Source organism: Sminthopsis crassicaudata, chromosome 3 (genome assembly GCF_048593235.1).
Source record: "Sminthopsis crassicaudata isolate SCR6 chromosome 3, ASM4859323v1, whole genome shotgun sequence".
Classification (NCBI taxonomy): Eukaryota; Metazoa; Chordata; class Mammalia; order Dasyuromorphia; family Dasyuridae; genus Sminthopsis; species Sminthopsis crassicaudata.
This window is the reverse complement of record NC_133619.1, coordinates 375,184,623-375,206,417: the sequence shown is the minus strand read 5'-3', so window position 1 is coordinate 375,206,417 and position 21,795 is coordinate 375,184,623. Positions and strand designations below refer to the sequence as shown.

The following is a 21,795-nucleotide window of genomic DNA, read 5'->3' as shown; positions in this document are numbered from 1 at the left end:
TTCCTTGAAGAAAAATCTAGTTTTTCTTGTATTTAGATTCATTCCTTGAAGAAAAATCTAGTTTTTTTTTTTTCATGTTACTCTCTAAATCTCACACACACACACACACACTGTAATTTCTGTCTCTGCATTATGATCATTATATTTCAAGTCATACATGCTCTTAACTTTGGAGTCATACTTCATTCTACCCTCATCCTACAGTCTAATAGATCAATAAATTCTTAATGGCAGCTCTTTTATTTATCCATATGTTCTTGTCCACTCGTTCATAATCACTCCAGTTCATGTTTTCATTTCTTTTCCCGTTGTACTCCTTTAACCTGGACTCTATTTGTAATGCCGGGGAAACTGAGGCAAGATAGAGATTAGAGAGTTTTTAAAATATTTTATTAATTGGAGAGTTTAATTGACTGGACAGGACTCTCGTCTCAAAGTATCCAGTAATGCATGGGGAAACAATGAACACTTTTATAGCTCTTCAGACAAAGGAGAGGAAAAAGCGGGAAAATCTCAGGATGGGGGGAAGTTATAAACTTTTACTAAAAGCCAGAGTCAGGATGTTTGAATAACAGAAGTCAAGATGTCAGTGAAGTATCTGTGATAGTCTTATCTTTTGGAATATTTTAGAGGGGCAGTGTCCTAAATTCTTGGGGGCAGAAGGAGCTAGGAGTCAGGAAGTCTGATCTGCTCCTCATCTCCCATTGACAATTTATAACCTTAGAGCCAATGGTCCTCAGTCTTAAGGAATCAGGGGGGTTTTATGACTTAGGGGACTGAGGCAGAACAGTTCAGGAAACTGAGATAGAACAATTCAGGGAAACTCAGTCCGGACAATGAGGGAAACTAGTGCAGGGAAACTGAGGTAGAACAGCTCAAGGAGACTGTGGCACAACATATTATGCCTCCTGGATAGATTCCTTCTTCCCTTTTGTCCTGCCTTTTTCAGTTTCCTTCTGTATATTGCCCTTCCTCATTAAAGATAGGGATCTTCCTTGAATGCAGGGATCCTCTTTATTTTTTATTTTTTGTATTTGTGCCCTCAGTAGTTAGCACAGTGCTTATTATGTAATAGGCACTTTTATTGACTTTCCTTCCTTCTCATTTGTTCTATTAGATATTAAGATATTCCTTTTGCTTCTAGTCTTTCTTCTCTCTAATCCATCTTCCAAAATGTTCTCACATAACTCTAATTTTTTTCTTCCATTTTAAAAAAATTGTCTTTTTTTCTTTATTTTAAAACTTAAAAAAAATTAGGAAAAAGAGAAAAAAATTTTGTGCATTTACATAGAACATATAAGCTTCAAAATATGTAACAATAAATTTCCATTTCAAGAAAGCATATATAATAATGAAAACTCACTATATTCAGAACTGTCCATCTTGCTTCTTTGTAGGTTTTCTTTTGCTCTTGACTGCACTTTTTTACTTAATTTTTTTTTCCCCCTTCCTTCTCCCCCACCTTCCCTAAGCAGGCTACAGTTAAGCATGGATATATTTATGTTTACATACTCTTTCCCCCAACATTTTCTTCTCTTTATCCTTTTTCTAATAATCTACCCATCTTATCCCACTTCTGTTATCTTGCACATCCTTCCATACCCCATCATATCCCGTTTCCTCCCTTTTAAATTTCTTTATAGATTTTGGAGCATACTATACTTTACTTGAGGGTGTGTGGGTGCTCCCTCTTTAACCCATTCCCAATGTGAGCAGGATTTCAGAACTGTCAGTTCTCCTTCCCACCTCCATCTAGTTCCTCTGAATTGGTTCTTGCTTTTGCATTCACATAACAAAATTACTGTTTTTACCTTTTCCTACATGCTTTTCTTTTTATAATCACATCATATTCAGCTCTGTTCTGGTGGTTCTTTTGGACTACCCAATTACATATGGTTTACATTTCCACAAATAAAAGATAATCAGTTTGTCCTGATTGAGTCCCTTGAAATTAGCCTTTGATGCTGGCTCTTATATGTTAAATTTTCTATTGATTTCAGGTTTGTTTGCAAAAAATCCTAAAACTCTTGACAGTACATTTAATGTCTTTTTTTTCCTAATCAATATCATTTTAAAATTTTGCTTGATAATATTTTTGACTACAACCTCAGTATTTTTTTTTGATTGTTGATGTATATTCCAAGATTTGCAGTCTTCTATTGTAATCAGTGATGTCTTGTGTGACTAATTTTAGCTCCAGCATATTTAAATTGTTGTTGTTGTTGTTATTGCTTTTAAAATTGTAAAACTTGTAAATTTTTCTCTTTGATCTGGAGATTTTGAAATGTAGCAGTGATGTTTTTATGTTTTCCTTGTAGGATCTCTTTCAGGTGGTGATTGGTGGATTTTTTTCCATTTCTACTTCTCCCTCTTGTAATATCATTTTAGGACAATTATCTTTGATTATTTCTTATGCCACTATTGCTAGGTCCTTTTTTGATCATGACTTTCAGGTAGTTCAGTTATTTTTATGTTTTCTCTTCTTGATCTTTTTTTCATATCTGTTGTTTTTCTTGACATGTCTCACTTTCTCTTCTATTTTTTCACTATGTTTTGTTTTATTATTTCTTGATCTTTTATAACTTCACTGGCTTCCTTTTGCCCAATTCTAATTTTCAAAGAGTCATTTTCTTTTTTAAGACTCTAGATCTCCTTTTCTAGTTTGGTTGACTTTCTTTTCATGATGTTCTTGTTTTTCTTGGATTACATTTAGTTATTTGGTTATTTATTCATTCATTCATTGATTGAGGTGTTCCATTCTTCACTCATTTGATTTTTAAAGTCTTTTCTGAGTAACCATTTTCTTTTTAATCATTTGCCTTTTTAGGCAGGTAACCATTTAAAATTACTCTTTGGAGTAGGAGAAGCTTTTTTTTTTTTTTTTTTTTTTACTTTGGTATCCTTCTCTGAAGACAAATCCCAGTCCCAGTCTTCCCTATACACATAATAACTTTCCGTGATTTCTTTCCCCTTTGCCTGATTATTTAAAAAAAAAAAAAAATTCTTATGTGGGTTGGGGATGAGGGTGGCTTCAGGTTTTCTGTAAGTTCTCCTTTTTAATCTAGAACTCCAAACCAAGAATCCATTCTATAAGTGCCTTCAGCCAGCAGCTTCCCTGCCCTACTGTTTCTGCATTTATTTAAGGTGTGCTGGTTCCTTCTCACCCAGGACCACATCTCAGCAGCATAGCTGCTGAGTCTACATTCCTTATCTGCAAAGGTTCCCTCAGGCTTCCTGGTCTCAGACTCCACTCCCCACCCTTTCCAGGGAAATGAAAGTTCTTGTGGTTCAGGCTGTAGCTATCTCCAAATACAGCTTAGCCTTAGGTCTTCTTGCTGTTTCTGGGGCGTTAGCCTCGAGGTGTTTACTTTTTACACCAAGCAAATCTCTATCCTGTCTTTCTTGGGGACTTCTCTGGTTGTCCTAGGAACGTCCCTGTTCTACCCCAAGTCTTATTTATTTTTTTTGTTTTTTGTTATTGTTGTTGTTTTTGTTTGTTTGTTTGTTTGTTTTTATGAGGCAGTTGGGGCTGACTTGCCCAGGGTCATACAGCTAGGAAGTGTTAAATATCTGAGACCAGACTTGACTTCCCGGCTAGGGTCATCTAGCTGCCCCTCTTATTTGGTTTTTACCAGTCTATATTTGCTCTGTGACATTATTTTGTTGAGAAAGAAATCTGGAAAGCTTGGAACTTTATGACCTACTCCAAATCTTCCAGAATCCTTCCTCCACATAACTCTTCATCAGTCACTGTTATGATCATGTCCATCAGATTCAGAGTCTTCTCCCATCCATCCTTTCTCTGTTGAAATACTTCCATTTAGGGCTAAATTCAAGATTTGGAAGGGATCTTGAAGATCATCTAATTCCACCTGCTCCTCATTTTACAAACGAGGAAACTGAATCCAGAAGGTTCAAATGACAAATTATACAAATAGCAAATGACAGAGATGGAATTCAAACTCATCTCATATCTACAAATTCAATCATCTTTCCACTGTACCATACTTTAAGAGCAGGAAGGAACTGTCATTTTAATTTTTCCTTTCCCAGTTTCTAGTGGTACTTTGCATGTGGCAAATACTTATTGCATGTTAATTGAATTGAATTCAGCAGATCTTGTTTAGCTCTGTTAACTTTAATGGCTATTTAATAGGCAGCATGTCCTTGACAGAAGAATACTATTGTGTGTATTGTTAGACTTGTGTGCATGGACATAATGAAGGTACATATTATTGTAGGCTAAAGGTTGTATATGGTAAGACATTTTATTTTTACATTATATTTTTACTGAATGAAATATTCCCCATTCCAAAGCAAGCATGAATAAAATTAGGTTAAATGTAGCATGTGACATTTCAGTCTCCTAAAAATTCATTTCTCCTATTTTGTTGAATACTGTTTATATTTTTTGTACTTGTTTAAAAAAAAAAAAAAAAAGATGGGGGAAGATTCCAGTAAGTTGTTTGGGTAGATTAGCAAATTTCAAGTTCTCCAGGTTTCCTTCATAAACAGAACAAATTTGTGCCCCAGGGTGAATACAGACTAATGAAAAACAAAGAAAACTAGGACACAACAGTTCTCCTGGGACAATCCAAGACCACCTGAAGAAAGGCAGGAATTAAATAGTGTGAAGTGCTAACACTTATAGGCTAGATCCCCAGAAATACTGTGGGGAACTCTGGGGCTAACAGGGTTTAGCTGGAGCTTCCCAAAAAGCACCTCCTGGATTTCATGTAGACAGATCTATCTGGGAAGACTGAGGGAACTTGTTCTGATAAGGAACATCAAGCCCAGCTGAGAGATGGTCCTAGGTGAGAAGGAATAAGCACGTTCACTGAGTGCAGAGCCAGTAAGGCAGGGACTCTGCTGGTTGTGGGCACTTGCAGGAGGGTGGAGTTTCTGGTTTGAGGTTCCAGGTCAGAGGGGAGAGCTGAAGTGAAACTAGAGGTACCATCCCTCCATCCCACAATTAGAGGTGCTTACAGTAATCCTTTTCATTTAAAAAATAAAATAATTTTTTTTTCAAAATTTAAAAAATAAACAGGCAAAGAAGAAAGAACTCAACCATAGAAACTTACTATGGGAATGGAGAAGATGGAGTTCATTTTCAGAGGACAGTGAAGTTAAAAAAAAAAAAAAGCCTTTCTACCTCAAGAACTTAAAAAGACTTTAAAAATCAAATGAGAGAGTAAGGGAAAACTTTTTTTTAAAAATCCAAGAAAAGCAAGATTATAAAAAAAAAGTTTACCAACTAAAAAAGGAAATAGTCTTAACAAAGACAATAATTTCTTGAAAATTAGAAGAAAAATAGAAGCCATTAAAGCTATAAGAGACCAAGAAATAACAAAAAAATAAAGAATGAGAAAATAGAAAAGGATGTAAAACATCTTATTAAAAAAAAAACCAAAAAATCTGGAGAACAGATCAAGAAGAGAAAATATAAGAATAATTGGCTTACTTAAAAGCTGTGAACAACAAAAAGAACTTTATTTATTTAAATGGTTACCTGCCTAAAAAGACAAATGATTTTTTTAAAAAAATGGTTATTCAGAAAAGACTTTAAAAACCAAATGAGTGAAGAACAGAACACCTAAATCAATCAATCAATCAATAATGCAAGGAAATTATCTTAAAGTGATAGAACATGAGGGGAAAGTAGAAATAGAAAAAAAAAATCCATCAATCACCACAGCAAAGATATCCTTTTTTTTTTTTTTTTTTTTTTAAATAACTTTTTATTGACAGAACATATGCTTGGGTAATTTTTTACAACATTATCCCTTGCACTTACTTCTGTTCTGACTTTTCCGTTCCCTCCCTTCACCCCCTCCCCTAGATGGCAAGCAGTCTTATACATGTTAATTATGTTATTGTATATCCTAGATATGTGTACAGAACCAAACAGTTCTCTTGTTGAACAGGAAGAATTGGATTTAGAAGGTAAAAATAACCTGGGAAGAAAAACAAAAAATGCAGTTTACACTCATTTCCCAGTGTTCCTTTCCTGGGTGTGGCTGATTCTGTCTATCTTGATCAATTGGAACTGAATTAGATCTTCTCTTTGTTGAAGATATCCACTTCCATCAGAATACATCTTCATACAGGATCATTTTTGAAGTGTATAATGATCTCTTGGTTCTGCTTATTTCACTTAGTATCAGTTCATGTAAGTCTCTCCAAGCCTCTCTGTATTCATCCTGCTGGTCATTTCTTATAGAACAATAATATTCCATAACATTCATATACCACAATTTACCCAGCCATTCTCCAATTGATGAGCATCCATTTATTTTCCAGTTTCTAGTCACTACAAAAAGGGCTGCCACAAACATTTTGGCACATACAGGTCCCTCTCCCTTCTTTAAGATTTCTTTGGGATATAAGCCCAGTAGTAACACTGCTGGATCAAAGGGTATGCACAGTTTGGTAGCTTTTTGGGCATAATTCCAGATTGCTCTCCAGAATGGTTGAATTCGTTCACAACTCCACCAGCAATGTATCAATGTCCCAGTTTTCCTGCATCCCCTCTAACATTCATCAGTATTTTTTCCTGTCATCTTAGCCAATCTGACAGGTGTGTAGTGTTATCTCAGAGTTGTCTTAATTTGCATTTCTCTGATCAATAGGAAAGATATCCTTTGTGGAAAACACATAGGAATATTATTGCTAAATTTCAAAACTCCCAGATCAAAGAGAAAATTTTGCAAGAAACAAGAAGAACAATTCATATATGCTGGAACTACAATTAGAATTTGTACAGGACCTATCAACAATCACAATAAAGGACCACAGATTCTGGAATTACATAAATATATATATATATATATATATACTGGCAATCAAAAGAATCAGGCCTGCAGCCAAAAATATCATATCCAGCAGTAATTATCCATAATATTGAAAAAAAATGAACATTCCATGAACTTTCAGATTTTCAGGACATTGTCTCAAGCAAACCCAAACTTAATAGAAAATTTCACATATAAGAACTAATGTTAAAGATTAATTTCAAGGAATGTAGCATAAACAAATTGTTTTTTACATAGAAATGTATACCATATGTAAGATTGACATTAGTAATTGGGTAGCACAAAAGAAAGATTGAGGCAGAGTTGAATACGATCTGATTCTAAAAAGCAAAAATGTCTAGGAAAAGTTAAAAATAGTAATTATGTCATACAAATTAGACGCAGAAGAAGAATAGATACAGGCATTAGTGGGATGAGGACAGCTTGTAGTTTTGAAAATGTACTCAAATCAAGAATAGGTTAAACAGGCAACACTACATATATATCATGAAGGGTTTAGCAGCCCACAAAATCTATAAAGAAATGAGGGGACAGAATATTATAAAGTGGGGTCTAGAAACATGTATAGATTTATGGCAGTAGGACAAGGTGGGGAGATTAATGGGAAAGGTATAAAGAGGGAAAGAAAGGGTAGCATAGGATAAGGTAGAGTACAGCATGATATTTAGCTTAACTGGAATGAGATAAGCTGTGTAAATTAATGGGAGTGGGATGAAGAGGGAAAGAAAAGGTGAAGGGAGAAAATAAAGGAGAGATCCATGGGTAAGGGGAAGTTAAGTAATAGCAAGGCAAATTAAGGAATAAAATTAAAGTAAAAGAATTAGCAGGGATAGGAAATAAGATATATAGATATAAAAGGATATAAAAAGGATCATGAGTTAGAATCAGGAAAATTAGAAAACATTTGGGCTAATAATCATTAATCTTAGACAAAGTCAGATTTAAAGATTTGATTAAGAGACTCTACATTATATGTCAGCCATATTTATGTTGTTTTAGATGTGTGTTTATATATGGTAAATGCATGGTATATTTGTATGTGTGTGTTTATATATGTATACATATATATGTATGCGTATTTCTAGATATATGTATATGTGTGGTCTGTGGGTGGATATGAATATGTGTATGTGTATATATATGTATGTATATGTATATGAATAAATAAATATATCTGTGTTTAAACTTGCTTGGGAGAGGTGGGGAGGATGAAAGGGGGGGGGAAATAATGTAAAATGTGTCTCATAACAAAAGAATAACCTATAAGAAAGCAAAAAAAAATGGACACTCATGAATATAATTTCTTGAAATGTAAATTTATTGGGGCAGCTAGGGGGTACAGTGAATAGAGCATCAGCTCTGAAGTTAAGAGGACCTGAGTTCAAATGTGATCTCAGACACTTAACACTTCCTAGCTCTGGGACCCTAGGCAAGTCACTTGATCCCACTTGCTTCAGCAAAAAAAAAAAGAAAAAAGAAAGAAAGAAAAGAAATTTAAATTTATTGTTATACATTTTTGAATCTTTCCTGATGTCTTGCTGACACATGACAATGTTTTGTTTTGTTTTTTATTTTTATTTTCTTTCTTTTTCTATTATTTTGTATTTAATTCAATAAATAATTTTTAAAAATCTTTTTATTTCAAAACATGTAATAAATTTTTTTTAAAAAAACAAAGAAAAAAGAGAAAGAATGAACAAAACATGACATCAGAAAAATAATAATAATACTATTGTGTATCTGGTATCTGTTTTTGTTTTGTTTTGTTTTTTCCCCCAGGTTAAAAACAAATGAAACCAAAGTTCTAAATCTTCTAACACAATTGAGCAATACCTTGGATCTGGAGAATAAGATTCATGTGGGAATGGATATCAAATCATTTCAGTTTGTTACTCATTATACTTAGGGGTGATAATAGGCATCTTTGTTTGACCCATGATCTTATTGAGAAGGCTTATCCTCATTGCAAATAGTGCTTATTGACATGTTCAGATAGATATTACTTTTAAGGAAAATCCTATTTATTCCTGTGCTCTTTTATGTTTTTAATAGGAACAGGTGGTGTATTTTCTCAAAAGCTTTTTCTACATCTATTGAGATAATCCTGATTTTTGTTGTTTTATTATTGACATAGTCAATTATATTGATAGTTTCCCTAATATTGAACCAGTTCTGTGTTCCTGGTATAAATCCCACACAGTCATAGTGTATGACCCTTGTGATATATTGTCTCCTTGCTAATATTTTATTTAAAATTTTTGCAACTATGTTCATTAGGGAAATGGTCAATAGTTGTCTTTCTCTGTAATAAGCTCTTCCTGGTTTAGGTAACAGTACCATATTTGTGTCATAAAAGGAATTTGTTTGAACTCCTTCCTTGCCTATTTTCCCAGAAGTTATTTGTTCTTTAAATGTTTGGTAGAATTCACTTGTGAATCCTTCTGGCCTTGGTGATTTTTCTTGGGGAGTTCATTGATGGCTTGTTTTGCTGTTTTAATTTCCTCTTCATTGGTGTTGAATTTTCATTACTGATATTGGTAATTTGATTTTATTAATCCCATTTGATTTTTTTTTTTTTTTCTGAGGCAATTGGGATTAAGTGACTTGCCCAGGGTCACACAACTAGGAAGTATTAAGTGTCTGAGGTCAAATTTGAATTCAGGTCCTCCTGACTTCAAGGCTGATGCACTATCCACTTCACCACCTAGCTGCCTCAATCTCATTTGATTTTTTAAAATTTCTACTTTGGTGTTTAATCGAAATTAAAAATTTTTCTTTTTCTGTTTTGTTTTTTTTTTTTTTGTTTGTTTTGTTTTGTTTTGTCTAGTTTCATTGATTTGTTCCTTTCTGTTTTATTGATGTAAGCATTTGGAGATACAAATTTTTTCTTTAACTATTGCTTTGGCTGCATCCCACAAATTTTGTTATGTTGTCTCATTGTTGTCATTCTCTTTAATGAAATTGTTTCTATGATTTGTTATTTGACCCACTCATTCTTAAGATTTAGATTATTTGATTTCTAGTTAATTTCACTCTATCTTTCCATGGCCTTTATTAATGTAATTTCTGCTAAAATGTTGCTATTTCTACTTTTTTTACATTTGAGTGTGAGGTTTTTAATGGTTTAATTAAGGTCAGTTTTATGTGTAGCTGTCATATTCCACTGAGAAAAAGATGTATTCTTTTCTGTCCCCATTTAGATTCTCTAGAGGTCTATTTTATCTAACTTTTTCTAAGATTTGTTCTCTTTTCTAACATCTTTTTTGTTCATTTAGTGATTGGATAGCTATCTAGTTCTGAGGGAGGAATGTTGAAGTCTCCCACTAGTATAGTTTTTTTGTCTTTCCTCTTTTAATTTATTTAATTTCCTTTAAAAATTTGAGTGCTGAAATGTTCTTAGAAAAACGCCAGAAGTCCTACAAGAACTCATGTAAAGTGAAATATACCATGTACAAAATAATAACACTGTTGTAGGATGATCAGCTGTGAATGACTTTACTATTATCAGCAATATAGTTACCCAACTTCTCGGAAAGACTTAAGATGAAAAATGTGCAATCTACCCAGAGAGGAACTGATAATGTCTGAAAAGAGATTGAAACATAATTTTTTTAAAACTTTATTTTTCTTGAGGGTTTTTGCGAGGTGGATTTTCTTTCTTTCACAACATGACTTTTATGGAAATGTCATGTATTACTTCACATGGACCTTCTCAATGGGATTAAGGGTGAGGAGGGAGGAAGAGAGAATATGGAACTCAAAAGTTTTAAAAACAAGTTAAAATTTTTGTTTCATATACATATGAAAATTAAAATATTTTAAAATATGAGTGCTATTTCATTTGATGCATATATGTTTAGTTTTTACATTACTTCATTGTCTATGATACCTTTCAGCCCTATGTAATTTCTTGGTTGTAATCTAAGCTCTTTTGCCTTCCATAATGTTATATTCCAAGCCTTCTACTTCTTTAATCTTGAAGCTGCTAACTCCTGTAATCCTGATTGTGGCTCATTAATATTTGAATTCTTTTTTTCTGGATGTTTGCAGTATCTTCTCCTTGACCTGAAAATTTTTGAGCATAATATTCCTGGGTATTTTCATTTTGGGAACTCTTTCAAGAGGTAGTGGGTGGATTCTTTTAGTAACTGCTCTACTCTCTGGTTCTAGAATATCAGGGCAGTTTTCCTTATTAATTTCTTAAAAATGCTTTCTGGATTTTGTTTTTGATTATGACTTTCAGATAGTATATTAATTCTTAAATTCTCTCTGCTCAGTCCATTTGCAGGACAGTTTAACCAATAAGAAATTTCAGTTTTCTATTTTTTCATTTTTTTGGTTTTCTTTGATTTTTGATGTCTCATGGAATTATAAGCTCCAACTTGCCCAATTCTAATTTTTAAGGAATTATTTTCTTCAGTTAGTTCAGGTTAGTTTTTCATTTGGCCAATTCTACTTTTTAGAAAGTTGTTTTTTTCAGTGAATTCTTATACATCTTTTTCCATTTTTTTAGTGCTTCCTTTACTAATTTTTTTATTAATTTTATAATTACAACATTTTTTGACAGTACATATATATAGGCAATTTTTTACAACATTATCCGAATTTTCCCCCTCCTTCCCTCCACCCCCTCCCCTAGATGGCAGACATTCCCATACATATTAAATATGTTATAGTATATCCTAGGTACAATATATATGTGCAGAACCGAATTTTGTTGTTGTTGTTGTTGTTGTTGTTGTTGTTGTTGCAAGGGAAGAATTGGATTCAGAAGGTAAAAATAACCTGGGGAGAAAAACAAAAAATGCTAACAGTTTACACTCATTTCCCAGTGTTCCTTCTCTGGGTGTAGCTGATTCTGTCCATCAATTGGAACTAAATTAGCTCTTCTCTATGTTGAAGATATCCACTTCCATTAGAATACATCCTCATTTGGTATTGTTGTTGAAGTGTATAATGATCTCCTAGTTCTGCTCATTGCACTCAGCAACTAAATTGTTAACTTTTTTTTTTTTTTTAATGATTCTATTATATAACCCTTGTTTCTGTTCCAGTTTTTCTTCTATCCCTCTTACTTGATTTTTAAAATCCCTTTTTACCTTTTATAGAAGTTCTATTTGGGCCTAAGACTAATTTATTTTTCTCTGAGGCTTTGCATAATAAACTGTTGTCCTTTTCTGAGTTTGGGTTTTGTTCTTCCTTGTCACCATAGTAACTTTATGTGGTCAGGTTTTTTTGCTTTGGATTTGGGTTTTTAATATTTTGGGAGTTTTTGCTCATTTTCCAGCCAATTTTTGACTTTTAAGTTGAGTTCTACTCCTTGGGTATAGGAGTCACTGTCCCAAGTTTCTTGCACCACAAGCTAGGGGCTTGCCTCTTGACCTCTAGCCCCAGATGCTGGAGACTTAACAATTACCTACTAGATGCTGGCATACTATGCCAGGTCCTTAGGGTATATATTACAAGGGTTCTTCCCTGTGTTGCTCAAACATCATCGGTACTAGACTATGCTCCCTTTTTATTCAAGTGAGATAGATCTTTCCTTCAATTCCTAAGTTGTCTTAGGCTGGATAATTGTTTTACGCCATCTTTTTGTGCATTCTGTTGCTCCAGAATTTTATTTAAGCCATTGAAATTGTTTAGAAGGAAATTTGGGAGAGCATAGACGAGTTCTTGCCTTTTCTTTACTTCTGAAGACTTTCAATATCAGTATTTATTTAAGACTTAACTCACTAACTGCTGGAAGCAAATTCTTTCTTGTCCTCAGTATGCATCTTTTCCTGGCTGTAATTTAAGCCATGGAATTGTGGACCTTGTAGCCCAGATATGTCATCTAATCCAGACTCTTCATTTTACAGATTAGAAATCTAGGGCCCAGAAAGTTTTTAAGTGAATTACCAAGTTAGCTAATTACCAGGTAATTATGTAACAGAACTTAGACTTTAATCTAGGTTATCAGTCTTCACACTTCTCTATCATGCCACATTTTACTCCTCTTAGAAAATTTTTTAAATACCATTTACTTTTTCTTTATAGAACAGATGGAGAATTCAGACCCTTTACCTGTATATGATGCCCTAATGTTCTGTGCAAGTAAGAATACAGAAAGAATTCATCTCTACACTAAGGTAAGTTTTGCTGGAACATTTAGCATATTTTTTAGTCTTTTTTTTTTTTTCCCACATTTTAGTAAGTATGCCTGATAAACTTTCTAGAATACCATTAGTAAATCTGTCTTTATTTGATCCTTCAAAAATAGAGGATTTGAAATTTAAAATGCCTTTTAAATTCCATGACCATCCTTTAAGAATAAGCACTGCTGTTTTTGCTATCCTGTTTGCACAAATAAAGAATCTGAGGTTCAGAGCAATTACGTTAATCTTCCATTAGGATTCAAGTACCCCCTTGACTTCAATTCTAGCCCTCTTTCAACTAAATCTTGTTGCTTTAGATCTCTTCTATTCCCATTCTTACTCAAATTCTTGATATGAGTGCTTCCGATTTGGTTTGAGATCTCAGATTATCAAATAATTATAAATATAATACCTTCCTAACAAATTAGGTTGCTTTAATTTTTATTAGCCACATATTGGAATTGAGAATTTTTTTTAAATTAAAAATCTATAATAGGTCATTGTAACTGACTTGAAATTTAAATGTAGATTGTTTTGTTTTGTTTTGATTTGATATCTATAGCTCTACAAACTTAGAAAATTTTGACTAGCACTTTGCAAAATCATAGCAAAAGACAGTGCAAACAGATAAAGAATTGTCTCTAGAAGACCTGAATTCCAGTCATTCTTCTAAAAATTAAGCTATGTGACTGGGCAAATTAATTAACCTACTTAATTTACTAGGAAAATTCTTTAAATCCAGGGAGTTTCCTATGTAATTGAAATCACACATCTATTCCCTTTCTTTATGATCTTAATAATATTTTATCTGGCATCATAAGTACTTTTTAAAAAATTCAATTTTTTTAATATCACCTTTGATTGCTAATATATCCTTCCCCTACCAATATTCTTATAAGAAAGAATATTAAAGGGGGTAAAAAGTTCAGCAGAACTAATCAACATATTAGTCAGATATTATATGTAGTATTGGCACTGATTGTTTGCTATTTATACAAAGAAAGAAAGAAAATGTTTTGTCATATGTCATTTTACATCTAATATTATTGGGTTTCATTTTTTGTTGTTATTATTGTTTCCATTATTATAGTTACCATCTATTTTGGTCTTTATATGTTTCTCTGTATCATATTTATCATTTCTTACATTGCAATAATATTTCATAAAATTCACATATTACAACTTTTGTTTAGCTTTCCCATTGGGTTTCTTCTTGGTTCTCAGTTCTTTGTTACTACAAAAAGTATTGCCACAAATATTTTGGTATATAAGAAACATTTTTATCATTAGACTTCCTTAGGGTGTGAATATCCAACAAAGCCCTTTCATGTGTATGATCTCATTTGATCCTAATGGCATTCTGTGAGGTAATAAATACAGATATTATTTTTTTTTTTAAAGAAATGAGTTAAGTAACGTGCCAAAGGTCAGCCTGTCCTGTGCCTGAGCTGCCAAGCTAGTACTTGATCCTAATTGGACACAAACGTCAAGTCCTCTGACTCCAAATCTGGTTTCCAGTTAACTCTTCTTTATCAATAATGCTTATCGCATAGAAATCTGCATATGAAAGTTTCAAGATTCCATTCACATTTAAATAAAAAAAAAGAGAGAGAGAAAATATTCTTCTGCTGTTGAAATCCTTTGTTCTGACACATTTTCCCTAGATAGGTCAAAGAAGCTTGGGAATTGGTCTAGTAAACACCTCACTCTACCTTAGAGAAGGCACACAGAAAAATGGAGTAACTTGACCTGAGTTAGACAGTTAATATGTGTCAGGATAAATTTGAACTCGGGTCTTTCTGACTTTCAAAATCAGCTCTCTGATACAGTGCCCTGAAGCTTTTCTTGTCAAAGAGGAGAGAATAATATTCTACATGGGCTACCAGAGTAGCATTGGTGTGGATTTAGCTGGTACAAGCAGTATTCAATATGGCCTTTGCTCAGGAAACACTCCTTCCTTATGGTCTCTCCTTCCTGAAGCCCTTTCCAAAAAACAAAACAAAACAAAAAACACCTTGTATTAGATTATTCTTTAGGTGGCTGTTGGCAATATTATGCTACATTGTAATACCAAATCACAACAAAGTGTTGCTTAATACCTAGGGACAAAAACTGACTAATATTTTTCTCTCAATCTATCATCAGGATGGTGAACAAATGAATTGTAATTTTATTCCTTTGGATGTAAAATTAGACCTCTGGGAAGATTTGCCAGCTTGTTTTCAAGTGAAACAAAACCGTTTACTGGTAAGAATAATGGTCCTAAGCAGTCACCTAAATACACTTTTTTTGTTTAATCACTTTAATGATCCTTTTGAGTGTAATAAATGTAGAGCAATTTGTGACACTCTTACAAATTCTAATTATTGGCTGCATTTTCATCAGTTCAGGCACATTATTAATTACCACTGATGCTAATAATAAACACAAAATCTGCTTCTTTGGCAAATGATAGCACCTATGGTTACTGTTTTTGTGGAAAGAATCGTCTTCACATCGTTTTATTTCTCATTTACAGGATTAGCAACTGTGGTGTTTGTCTCTTATAAAATCACATTTTATCCTAAAGGTTAGACTCTAACAGTGATACATTGTGAAAGTGGAAGAAATTTCATGTTGGGTTACTCTCAATTAATTGTATGGCTCATCTAAGTACAACTTCAGGCCAAGTATAGCCCAAAAGGCCTTTTTCTTGCAAAGAGAGGTTAGCTTGTATTGGTAACTGATCCCAGCATGCTGGATAATGCTTTATAAGTTATAAAGTATCAAGCATAATGACAATGTGTATGGGGACAATATATTTTTTTATTCTTTGAATGAAAATGGCATATTGCCCTTTGAAATACATAGTTGACAGAAGCTACATATCTGCCTTAAAAGAGAGAACATAGTTGTGATATCTTTTTTCTCTTTGATGGTTTCTATCCCTACCTCTCAAATTTTTAGCAAATAGCCAATGTTGTCCAGGCAGTTGTTGACTAAAATATGGGTGGTGCCCCCAACACTATTTCCCCCTTATCTGTTTTGAGGGATTTTCTATTTTAAGAATAATTCAGTTGAAGTGCAACAAAGATGTTCAATTCTAACTCAGTGGTAAATATACTTCATTAAATATTAGCTCTACCATCATTTCAGCATCTGCTTTGACCATTTCTGACCTGACCATTGCAAAGCATGTGTTCAGATTGTCAGATCAGACTTGGGCTAGTGTCCTGTATGGGGGAGCTGGTGATAGGACTGTAAATTTAGAACTGGAAGACCCATAAGGGTCATATAACCCCATTTCCTTATTTTGCAGAAAAGAAAACCAAGGTCCTGTGAACTGAAGTGACTATCACTATTGATTTCCAGGCTTGTTGAGGGTTCTGTGGCATCCCCAAAAATTTACCTTTAGAAAACTCTTATGATAAATGAGACTTTGGGGTCACAGAACTGGCTATGGAATATTTCCTCAAATATACTTAATTGAATAAATCTGTCAAAAGTGCAAAGTCCTGTTTTGAAGATTACATTAAAATATTGTTTTTTCAGATGTCACATGGCCAAATTACTCAAAAAGCATTACTGCTTGATATTTTTTGTATTTGATCATCATCAGCTCTTTTCAATATCTCATTCTCTGACAGATTTTGAAGTTTGTACGAGAGTGGAATAGTCTCACAGCCATGAAGCAAAGAATTATCAGGAGAAGTGGCCATATCTTTTGTAGCCCTATTCTGGCTTTGGATGAGATAACAAAGCAGCAGACTAAACAAAATAGTATCAAAAGGTGTGAATTTTCTCCATTCTCTCTCTCTTTTTGTGATCATTCCCCTAGGAGTAACCAGGAATATAATAGAAACTTGTATATTAACAGCTTATTTTTGTTGTTCATTCGTGTCTACTTCTTCATGAACCCATTGGGATTTTCTTGGCAGAGATACTGGAGCAGTTTGCCATTTTCTTCTCAATCTCATTTTATAGATTAGGAAATTGAGGCAAATAATTAAGAAACTTTTTCAGGGTTACACAACTAGTAAATGTCTGAGTCCAGATTTGAACCCCAGAAGAAGAGTCTTTTTGACTCCAGGCTCAGCATTCTATTCACTATACCCAATAACTTGTTTTATAATTATATAATTGGTTATTTTATAAATTTTCTCAGAAACAGTAGAAGAGAGCAGCCTTCCTGTTTCTTGATTACAGGGAGATCCATTCAAGCAATACTACCCATGTCCAAAGGTTGATGATAATCACAATTCACATTTCTATAGTGTTTCCTCCCAAAAAGTCCTGTGAATTAGAGACTATATATATCACTCTACCCGTTTTACAGTTGAGAAAACAATTTAATGAAGGTTAAGTTATTTATCCATGGCAACACAGTTAATAAGCATCAGAATTAGAATCTGAACTTAAATGCTCCCTGACACCACATGCTACACTATTATCTCTGTCACTGAGAAGATTAAATAATCTACACAAAGAGCTTTGAGTTCCTTAAAACACCATGTAAATGTCAGCTATGGATATCACTTTACCGGTTTATTCTCCTTTATGCCCCAAATATCTTAGTAGAGTGGATTAAAGAATAAAATAGAGAGCAATAGAAGGATTTCTTTGCCTTAGTGAAGGCCTGTTTTAAAGCAGATAACATAGACTGGTAGTGGACCCCTTTAGCACACATTTATGATTTTTAGCACTGTTGAGCCACATGTGAGTAGTGCAGTGATGGATGTTACAGAGGTGGGGTTTGTACAGCCTCTTTGCCAAAGGCTGTCTTATAGCTATCTTGTCTACAAGGCACATGTTAAAAAAGGAGGAATCACTGACTTAGTATCCTACTTTTGAAATATTGATTCCTTTATAAATATTAAATTTGTTATATATCAATACATTTAAGTTCTATGATTTTTTTTTTGTTTAGATTACAAGTAATTTTTAATTTATAACGTTAAACTGTTGCCCAAAGGGTTATTTGACTGGCTCATAGTCTCATCACTAGGAAATGTTAGGAGAAATTCTAACTCAGATCATCCTGAGTCTGTATCTAATATATGTCCTCTAATCATGGGGCCTTAGTCAATAGACTCTTTAAGAATTTAGATTCAGTGTTTCTTTCTCAAGTATTTTCCTAAAACCTTGTTTTCTATTTGGTATTTATTTTGATTGCTTGCTTGTTCTTCCCTTTGCCCTATATCATTTTTGAAAGCTTAAATCTTTTCCTGTTGCAGTGGATAGAGCACCAGCCCTGAATTCAGGAGGACCCAAGTTCAAATCTGGTCTCAGACACTTAATACTTCCTAGCTGTGTGACCCTGGGCAAATCACTTACCCCCAGCCTCAGAAAAAAGAAAAAGAAAAAAAAAAAAACTTTTCCTGTGCTGTATTTTCTAAATTTTTTCCACTGCCACATGGTTCAAACATATAGCTTCTATGAAAACTTTCAGATTCTCCAATTTGATCTAATTTTTATGATTTTTTGGATATTTATTCATGGAACTCACAGAAAAAAATTTTTTAAAATTACTTTGGTCCCCAAACCTCACAATGGATTCTTTAATAACTTTTTAAGTCAGTGCACTTGGTTTTCAAGCTTTACAAATGTTGAATAAAACCTGAAGCAAAGCTTAATAATATATTTATCCTTCTTAAAGTTAGGAAGTCTTCCTGTTACCAATAAGAGATATTTTGAATTTATCTGTATGGCAAAATATGGTAGAGAAGTGTCACTGTAGGAGACAAAATAGCTGAATGGTGGAGGGGATTAAGATGAATTTAGAGAACCCTAGAGAAACCCATCATGATTGATTTTGGTGAGATTTCCACCAACTTATTGGACTCAAAATATGATAGCAGTCCAGATTACATAAAAATGTGTACGTTTAGACTAATTTTCAGAAAGGAAAAAAATTGGAGATGTAAACTGCGCAGAGAAACTAGGGCATGCTAATTAAAAGGAATTAATTGGGTAATTGCATTCCACCTACTTAAATTCCCCTGTTGCTTTAGTTGAGAATAACATTCTTCTTCATTTCCAGTCTCTAAACTGTTGTGTGGTATCAAAAGTGCTGGGTAATAAGTTTCCGAATTCTACTTCAAAGGTGCTTGCATTTTAATGTAAGGTATAGTAAGCCCTGTATGTGCTGGTAATTATGGAAATGACCTTCATGTTTTCAGAAGACAGGATTCAAATCAGTAAACTAAAAAATGAACAAAATAATATATTAGAATAGATTGATATCCTCCTTACATCCAATTACATAAATTTGACCTTTTAAAAAGGAAGGTCAGGAAGGAGGTCAGTGAAATGAAATTAGATTTATACACAACACAGGAAATTGAACACCCAAGAGTGGTGGCTATTCTTGTGTCCTCAATAAAGTTAAGTGGTACTACTGATACCCCTACTCTCTTTGTTTTTCTAAATGAACATTTGGCAAATAGGTATAACTGGTATTTAGATATCTTAGTTGCAAAATCATGCAAAGGACAGTTTTTTATGAAAAGTAGTATGTGTGTGTGTACATATGTATGTATAAATCACTGATGTTGAAAAGATGATATGAAAGGAAAAAGTATATATTTGTTTTAAATTGTGATATTTTCAAAGAGAAAAAAAATTAACTTTCTGTTGTTCTAGATACATAACTAAAGAAGATGTGGCAGCAACTACTGTGAATAAAGTACAGAATGATGGGGGTAGTATCCGTGTGATCACAAAGAAATCCAGATTTTCCTCTAAAAACCAAACGTCTTCTGATATAGAAACATGGGAAACTACTATAAAGTAGGTTTTTAATGCTAATAAAATACATCGTCATTCTCATCATCATACTTTGCCATTTATGTGGAATTTTTAAAAATAATTTTATAGATATTAGTTCATTTGAGCCTTATATACTATATGAAGAGTTGAGGTAGATATTATTATCCTCTATTCAATAAGGTAATCAGAAAATATATTTTTTCTTTTATTCTAATATACTGAGCAGATGGGTAAATGTGTGCAGTTTCTAACTTGAGTACAATCAATTCTGAGTCATTTACAAATAGACTGATGGTCATTGACACATCTTGCTTTTCAATTTTATTAACATTGCCACCTACTTTACTTAATTATTGCTTTATTCTATGAAGTGGATCTTTGCTTCTTTTAAGAACTGAAAGAGAAAGTTTTTTAAACCCTCCCCCAAAAAAAGAAAAGAAAAGAAACAAAATTCTGTTTTTGGAAGGTGAAAACCAGAAAATATAGTTTGTAAATTTCTTTTCATTCCCTACATTTATTATTTATACATATTGATATGCAAAAGTTTTACTTAACCATTTCACAAATTGTTGAATATTTAGGGGAGGATTTCAGTTCATTGAAATTATGTATAATTTTGAGGTTCAAGGCTTTATCTTTTCTCTTACTATGTCTATTATCAGAGAATCCTCCAAAAACATTCCTCCTGTTTAAAGTTTTACCAGCACTGTATGAGTGTACATTCTCCAAAATCTATGCGGTTCTTTTTTTTTTTTTTTTTTTTTTTTAATTTGATAAGTCTGGAGTGTAAACCAGAAAATTTTAAATTTGAGAGTTTGGCTTTAATGTTGTCTAGTGCTGTGTATCATTCTGAGAGTCTTTTTTTCTATGGAAAAGGAAAATAGGGGCCAGAAGCAGGAATTAGAAGTTTTGTCTTAATCATTTTCATTATTTGGTCTGAAATGTTTTAGTTCCCAGAATACCCAAAACACTTAATATTCAAACATAAATAGAAACAACTTCTAAAGCTAAAAAAGAAATTATAAACAGTATTTTATATTACTTTATCTTTATTAGTATAGATAATAAAAGAATGTGGTTATATATTGTACTGCTGGATGACTAGCACAGTGGTACATTATAAGTAATTAATAAATGCTAATTCCCTATGTCCAAGAACTTTGAATTTTACGTAAGTATATTCATTCAGATATTCCTGTACTATATTATGGAATACTAATTAGAGTTATAATACGTTAAGATATCTGGGATTTCATAAATGCCAGTAAAATAATAATAGTAACAACAATAACATAGAACAAATATAACAATAATAACAATGTTATTGTTAACATTTACACAGTTCCTACTATGTTTCAAGCACTATGCTAAATTCATTTTACAATTATCAACTCATTTGAACCTTTCCTCTGGTTGTTCATTCATTCACCCATAATGTATTTATTTAGTACCTACAGTGTGCAAGGTACTGACAAATGCTAGGGATACAAAGGAAAAGATATAGCTTTAGAGAGGGAATGTGCGGTATATATACATACTAATTAATGCAAGATAGATGCAAAATAAATACAAAATAATATTAAGAGATGGCACTAACAACAAGTGGAATTAGGAAAGTAATTTTATAGAAGAAGGCATAACCGGTCTTTGAAGGTATTGTTAAAGGTTCTAAGGGAGAGAGAGAGATGAAGGAGAAAAGAGTATCCCATGCACAGCCTGTGGAAAGTCATGAAGCTAGGAGACAGGATGTTCAGTACTGTTATCAGCAAATAATTGGACTGGAATGTTGTGTGAGAAAGAAGTATATAAGTCTACAGAGAAAGACCATAGCCAACTGGAGAACTTTGCAGGCCAATCAGAAGTGTTCTTATTTCATCCTAAAGGCAGTAGGGGATCATTGAAGTTTCTTGGGCAGAGGAATAATATAAGTCAGAACAGTACAAATTCCACTCCTTTTACAACTTATTAGACTATTACTTTGGCCCCTACAAAATGCATCACCTAAGTCACCTTCTTGATGAGCCTGTTCAGATTTCTGCGGGCTCTACTTTGAATAGCAGCAAAGTCCAATCTTTACAGGTTGTTAGGGTTTGCTTGGGTCA

The 21,795-nt window shown here is 33.1% G+C and overlaps 1 protein-coding gene across 6 annotated transcripts in view; it reads left to right on the top strand.

Annotated features, from left to right (window-relative positions):
* The window catches only part of ZRANB3 (zinc finger RANBP2-type containing 3), a 200,804-nt gene that overhangs the window by 167,485 nt on the left and 11,524 nt on the right, over positions 1-21,795 (top strand). For all 6 annotated transcript variants that reach the window (XM_074301902.1, XM_074301903.1, XM_074301901.1 and 3 more), the window contains 4 exons: positions 12,849-12,940; positions 15,092-15,193; positions 16,573-16,715; positions 19,568-19,714. In XM_074301902.1, the coding sequence (XP_074158003.1) occupies positions 12,849-12,940; positions 15,092-15,193; positions 16,573-16,715; positions 19,568-19,714 (484 nt within the window). The remainder of the gene's footprint in view (positions 1-12,848; positions 12,941-15,091; positions 15,194-16,572; positions 16,716-19,567; positions 19,715-21,795) is intronic.